Source organism: Etheostoma cragini, chromosome 17 (genome assembly GCF_013103735.1).
Source record: "Etheostoma cragini isolate CJK2018 chromosome 17, CSU_Ecrag_1.0, whole genome shotgun sequence".
Lineage (NCBI taxonomy): Eukaryota > Metazoa > Chordata > Actinopteri > Perciformes > Percidae > Etheostoma > Etheostoma cragini.
In genome coordinates this window covers 150,130-157,339 of record NC_048423.1, presented here as the reverse complement: position 1 = coordinate 157,339, position 7,210 = coordinate 150,130, and the positions used below count along the sequence as shown (strand labels likewise).

Here is a 7,210-nt window from a genome sequence, read left to right as displayed (position 1 = left end):
GTGTGTGTGTGTGTGTGTGTGTGTGTGTGTGTATTTCAGACCTGTGTGTGTGTGTGTGTGTGTGTGTAGTGATTGTGTAAAATGTTAATTATTATCAATAAACAGTATAATTTATAATGAAAAAATGATATTTTTAAACTGATAAATGGAAAGCCAACAGGCCAGTGCAGCTCACAGTCATGATTCAGCTGGTGTCTAAGACGAGGGATAAGACACCGGTGACGTCACCGAGCGTGGGGGGGATCCCTCTCTGTGCCGACGGTGGAGAGAGGATCGGCAGCGGGGTGAGGATGCAGCGCTCTGATTGGCTGCCACCGGGTTCCTCCTGGTGACGTCGGTGAAGATGGAGACAGGCTGGATAGGCTCAGCTTCCCCATGCCAAACAAAATTCAAATCCAACTTGCTGTCTTCTGGCTCAGAATTAGGGATTAGTGCATTTTTTAGATATGCACATTGAGTTCATTTGAAATAGTTTTTTTTTTTACCACTAAGGTCTATATAAAGAGACTTCAGATACAGTATTAGGGACCACTAAGGTCTATATAAAAGAGACTTCAGATACAGTATTAGGGACCACTAAGGTCTATATAAAGAGACTTCAGATACAGTATTAGGGACCACTAAGGTCTATATAAAGAGACTTCAGATACAGTATTAGGGGACCACAAGACCGAGTCCAAAAAATGTTTGACTCAGAGTCAAGACCGAGTCCAGGACAGAAGAAAAGGTCTTATGCATGACAGTATCAAGACAATCATTTTGGGTTTATATTATTATCAACATAATAAAGACACCTGGACTCGGCCCAGACCAAAAGCCCAAAAGCCATATTGAGAAAGACCAGTAATACTAGCGAGTCCGAGACAAGTCCGAGACCATAGAAAAACGGTCTGGAGTCCGGACTCGAGTCCTACAGCCCTGCGCAAACGCCACACTTAATAAAATCAAGGTGAAAGGTTGTGAGTCGCTGCCGCCCTCCTCAGAAAGCAGAGTCTTGTATCTCAAAGTCAATTGAAAAGAACAAAGAACTCATTTAACTCGGCCCGCTTCCTGCTTCAGTCCAATTAAATAAAGTCCTTCGGATAACAGTTGACGGCGCACGCGGACGGATCACGTGTCGTTTTCTCTCTCTCTGGTAATTAAAACAAATCTGGGAAGAAAGACAGAGAACGTGGAGGACACCAGGAGGTGGTTTATGTAGTGGTTCTGATCTGTGCAGGTTTCAGCTGAAGTTCAACTGAGAGGATGTTGTTGTTATGGCCACTCATGGATCACAGCCGGGGTTAAATGAAGCCATATGGAGTCATTTAATATTTATTTTTTTACAGATACATGGTTATACGCTGCAAGTGAAGACATGGAAAAGATGCCACAATATACAGTATTTGACAAAAAGGTGTTATTCCACACATATTTAATGTTTTCAATTTTAGAAAGGGCTCTTTGTTGTGTTCAGAAGCGAAAACTCTGTTTTAGTTCACTATCACTGCTCTAGTAGCGTTGTACACTGACAAAAACCAAGTTAGCGACTAGCCGGAGAGCACAGTGGAGCAGTTAAAGAGACACGAATTTACCTCAGGAGTCGGAGGAGACCAAAAACAGAGGAATAAATAACCAGGCCTACATTCACTATGTTGTGTTTGCTATAACTTGCAACGTGTTGCATTCAAAGCTTGTTTCTGTTGCTCCTAAGTGGCCAAAAAAATTATTTATTGAAGGTTTAATGGTCAAACAAATGAAGGGATTTGTTGTTATGTTTGGCAAGAATTACAGTATTAAATACCTTAAACAAGTTGTATACAGTACTGTCTGCTCCTGTGCAGTAGTGTGTCATATGTATACTACAATGCTCAAAATAGTAGATAGAGTCCTGATCTGTTTCCTGTCTCTGTCTTCCAGGTGTTGGGGTTCGAGGTGGACTCCATCAACTCCGTCCAGTTCTCCAACCACACAGGTAAGACGGATGAAACATCTAAAACTAAATATTAAATATTTTGTATTGAGCGTGAGTGCTGTGGTGTGCTTTTTGGTTTAGTGTGTGTGTGTGGGAGTGAATGAGTCAGTCTGAGCTTGCGCCTGGTGTGCTCATGAGACGTTAGCGAGTATTAGAGACCCGGCTGCCGTGGTGTCGAGGCTGACGCGTCAAGTCAAGTCGAGTCTTTTGGGGGAGGTCAGGGACAACAGAGCTTGTCTCAAACACAGAAGTTGCTGCAGGGGACAAACTCCATTTATATTTCAGACAGGCTTTCTGTCTCCGTCTTATTGTGATGAAGCAAAGATGCCAAGATCAGTTACCTCATGACGAGGAGTAGGCCTGCACGATTGCTATAAAATCACGATTTAAATTTTAAATAACTTTGTATTGATTTGACGCCACTACTTTCTTCTCGGCGTTCTAACCAGACTATATGAAATAGGTGTTAAAGGGCTGCAATGCTCTCTCTTTCTACTCTTCATCGAAGTATGTTCACAGGCTTGTGGTGATGGGCATCGTGACGGCTTTCTACGTCACTAGCCGAGACGAGGTGGCTAACCGTAGCACATGCTATCGCTAGCATGCTAGCTCGTTCTCAATGGAAAAACACTGCTACAACACACACAAGTTGACCATAATCTCCAAAAGAACTACTTCCTGTCCCTGGTCTAGCAGAAGTCTCCCAGCTAATCCAGCTTTGGACTGACCAAAGCTGGAGACAGAGTTATCTAGCTGATGGGATCTTACCGAGCTACTGAGCATGTGGGACTCCCAACAAAGATAGTATAGAAGTGAGATGTCTCAATCTGGAGCTAAAACAGAGACCTAAACACACAGGGTGAAAACAGGATCTGCAGCAATGTGCAACAAAAAAAACGGGTTTTTCAGAAAATGAAACCATGGAAACCTATTCTGGTACAACCTCAAAATACAGTTATGAACCTAAAATGAGCAGAACATGGGCGGCTTTAAGAAACCACTGAAACCATTTTGGAAACATTATTTTAAGGTACAAAAGAATCTTTGGCGTTGGATTGATCGATATGGAAATCAATCAATATCAATAAGGTCTCTGTTGTAGTACTGTGTTGCAAAGTGGCATGTAATCAAGGACAAATCCCCCCCACCCCCCCACCCCTGCAAAATAAATCAAGGTCTGTATTGAATCGTGGGTCATAAATCGTGGGTTTGGTGTATTGTTACAGCCCTACTAAGTAAGCTTAGCCTTTGGGAGGGGCGAACATCCGCAATACACGCAGAACACGAGACAAAATAAGAGTTTACGTGCAAAACTACGTAATGTGCAAAAACCTTTTTTTGTTTTTCTCGATAACCTTGTTTTTGTGATCGTTGGGAGCCGAAATTACAATTGAGATCAAAGTTCTATTGATTGCACATCCCTAGTTAATAATGCAACTGGCTGCTCTGTTTTTGTCATTTGTGTATCATGTTGGAGATAAATCCGGCTCCGGTCTCAGGGTTCAGTCCATTAGTAGTCAGAATCTCAGATGTTGATGCGTGAATCCTTTTTATTACGAAGGCTATATCCTAGAGACAGAGTTACCTGGATCAAGCTCACAACAAGTGAGTCAACAAGTTTATGACCCTTTCAGGACCTGCAGAGCAAAAGATCAGTAAGGCTGTAAAAGAGTCACTGGAACCCCACTCAGGACGCGGACCCTAACAATCAATTCTGCTTCTGGCATATTTAGGAGAGCTGGATTACAACAGAATGTACCAGAACATCTCATTTTATAGAACAGAGTATTGCAAAACAACTTAATGCATGACCAACATGTCTTCATTTATGTTGAAATAATGCTTTGGCCATTTAGCTTAAATGTAGAATGTATAATGCAAATCACACACAATGTTTAAGCACATATATCATTATAAATCCCAACAGTATGTATGTGTGTGAGTGTATGGCCTTGACCCCCTCATGTTGTGGTTGTCTAGATTCTCATCTGGTCTCATCTGGAGAATACAAAGTGATTATTACTCTGCATATTTAGTCCTGAATCCGTCGCATTCGGTTTCAAGCTGCAAAAGGTCAGCAAGCGGTTTTACACGTTTCTTATAATGGAGTTTGGTTTCTACACTTGTGAGCCGGCGGTTTGAAACCAGCCCGGTTAGTTGTGGTTGTGTCATTTCATTGTTATTTAGCTGGATGATGTTGAGTTTAAAGTAATCTGTTGTGATGTGGTCGTCTAAGGGTAAGCTTAATTTTAGGTGTTCTGGAGAATAAGTGTTACGTGGCCGAGATGAGTTGCTGTAATTAAGTGTTGTAGCATGGATTCAGCCGAACATCTACGCTGAGAGAAGTCCCCCCCCCCCCCCCAGACCAGTTTTATCTTCACCTATCCTTGATCAATTCATGGACAACTTAAATGTGTGAATGTGTAGTGTCAAAGATCTGAAAATCACGCACAGACGGTCATTAAATAGCCACGAAAGGCAGCGCTAGATCGGCTTAATTAGTGAGAAGAAGAGTCCGAGGAGACGAAAGGTAACGTCTCTAAAAATAGAGTCGTGAAGGGTAGAGACACTGAGGGTGATCACGAAAGGCAGCACTAACGAGGACTAATTAGTGTGAAGGTAGTCTCAAGTGGGTTAGGGTTAGGGTTTAGGGTTTTATACAGAGAAAGACAGAAAAAGACAGACTCTAAAGGTAGCACGTTACAGAAAAAGTGTGAATGTGTAGTGTCGAAAGATCAGAAAACCACGCAAAGACGGTCATTAAATAGCCACGAAAGGCAGCACTAGCATGGACTAATTAGTGTGAAGGTAGTCTCAAGTTTACACTCGTGTTTATCTGTTTTACGAATTTTTTTTGAGGATACTTGTGTTTTATCTGTTTAACTGATTTTGTGTAAAGCACTTTGAATTGCCCTGTTGCTGAAATGTGCTCTACAGATAAAGCTGCCTTGCCTTGCCTATACAGTTAAAAGAGCAATCCAGAGTGAGTGGTGGGTGCAGTCCGCTCTCCAGAGCATTCCCAGTGAACCAGTGTCTTGTTTGTGGCGTTGACCATGTGCTAATGGTGATTCTATTGAAACTTGATCAATATTTTCTGGGTTTCCCTCTGATGTCCTGTCTAATTGTCAGATTTCTTCTGATGGACAGAAAGCTTTACCTGTTGCTAAAGTAACGCTAACGGCTAACTGGAGCGGCCATAAGCTAAAGCTAGTTAGCTCAGTTGGCCATGCATGATGCCAGGACTGGGAGCAAGGCGTAGCGGTGGAGTATTTTACCTTGGTTTTGTAGGAGGCTCGTTGGCTGGATGAGGGAAATGAAACTTTTATTTCAAAGTTTGGTTGGTGCTACAAAGCACTCACCCGCCGTTAGCATCCCTTTGACGGCCATTCATTTTGGCGCCACTTTGACAGCAAATAACTTGTTTAGGTTTAATTACTAATGTTAAATAGCATGTTAGCTAGCAGTAATTAGCCTGTGCCTATGTTAATGTTAACTAACATGTTAGTTAGCAGTTATTAGCCTGTGCCTATGTTAATGTTAACTAGCATGTTAGTTAGCAGTAATTAGCCTGTGCCTATGTTAATGTTAACTAGCATGTTAGCTAGCAGTAATTAGCCTGTGCCTATTTTAATGTTAACTAGCATGTTAGCTAGCAGTAATTAGCCTGTGCCTATGTTAATGTTAACTAACATGTTAGTTAGCAGTTATTAGCCTGTGCCTATGTTAATGTTAACTAGCATGTTAGTTAGCAGTTATTAGCCTGTGCCTATGTTAATGTTAACTAGCATGTTAGTTAGCAGTAATTAGCCTGTGCCTATGTTAATGTTAACTAGCATGTTAGTTAGCAGTAATTAGCCCGTGTCTATGTTAATGTTAACTAGCATGTTGGTTAGCAGTAATTAGCCCGTGCCTATGTCAATGTTAACTAGCATGTTGGTTAGCAGTAATTAGCCTGTGCCTATTTTAATGTTAACAAGCATGTTAATTAGCAGTAATTAGCCTGTGCCTATGTTAATGTTAACTAGCATGCTAGTTAGCAGTAATTAGCCTGTGCCTATGTTAATGTTAACAAGCATGTTAGTTAGCAGTAATTAGCCCGTGTCTATGTTAATGTTAACTAGCATGTTAGTTAGCAGTAATTAGCCTGTGTCTATGTTAATGTTAACTAGCATGTTAGTTAGCAGTAATTAGCCTGTGTCTATGTTAATGTTAACTAGCATGTTAGTTAGCAGTAATTAGCCTGTGCCTATGTTAATGTTAACTAGCATGTTAGTTAGCAGTAACTAGCCTGTGCCTATGTTAATGTTAACTAACATGTTAGCTAGCAGTAATTAGCCTGTGCCTATGTTAATGTAAACTAGCATGTTAGTTAGCAGTAATTAGCCTGTGCCTATGTTAATGTTAACTAGCATGTTGGTTAGCAGTAATTAGCCTGTGCCTATGTTAATGTTAACTAGCATGTTGGTTAGCAGTAATTAGCCTGTGCCTATGTTATCTCCTAACATATACCTACCTATAATCGAGATTTCTCTTGCACAGCTACCACAAGACTTACAACTTTCAGACTTCACTGGTCTCCATCCAGAGCAACGGGAACTGTTGGTCCAGTTCTTTAACTGTCTATGGTTCAAACTTCAGACCATAAAGCTTCCTGTTTTTGTTTGTTTTCACTGGAGAGAGGACGAAATACAATCCATAAAGGCCAGTTTGAGTAACAGATCAATGTGTTAAAACACTGCACAGCATTGCATGATAACTAGACTAAGGCTAGGCAGGATTGTAGCATTTTATCTTTTTGTCAACATAATCTGCAATTAAACAGTAAAAGCGCAGCTGTCACGGTACACACTATCAAGAATGTGTTTGCACGTTTTTGATTGGCCAGATGGCGTTTATGTTGCAGCAAAAATTGAGCTTTGAAATGAATCAGGTGGCTGTGTGTTTGCTCCCAGCGGTCATGTGTGTCTGAACCCGGCCTAGACAGAAGTCCAGCTAAATCTAAGTTCACTTTAAATCAGACTAAAGACTATTGTAATCCTATATTTCATATATTTCAAGGTTGCTTCTTATTATGATGGTTATTATTGGACAGTGATACAGCTGAGACGACGTCAAGATCCCTTAATGAGAAAATTGCATTTGTTCCCGTGACCTTAACATAAGAACGCCTGAGACTCTGGTGTGTGTGTGTGTGTGTGTGTGTGTGTGTGTTTGTGTGTGTGTGTGTGTGTGTGTGTGTGTGTGTGTGTGTGTGTG

The 7,210-nt window shown here is 41.2% G+C and overlaps 1 protein-coding gene across 1 annotated transcript in view; it reads left to right on the top strand.

Moving 5' to 3' along the window:
* The window catches only part of LOC117960512 (pyridoxal kinase-like), a 19,104-nt gene that overhangs the window by 1,663 nt on the left and 10,231 nt on the right, over window positions 1-7,210 (top strand). Inside the window, exon 2 of the mRNA XM_034898458.1 lies at window positions 1,900-1,971. Within this exon, the coding sequence (XP_034754349.1) occupies window positions 1,900-1,971 (72 nt within the window). The remainder of the gene's footprint in view (window positions 1-1,899; window positions 1,972-7,210) is intronic.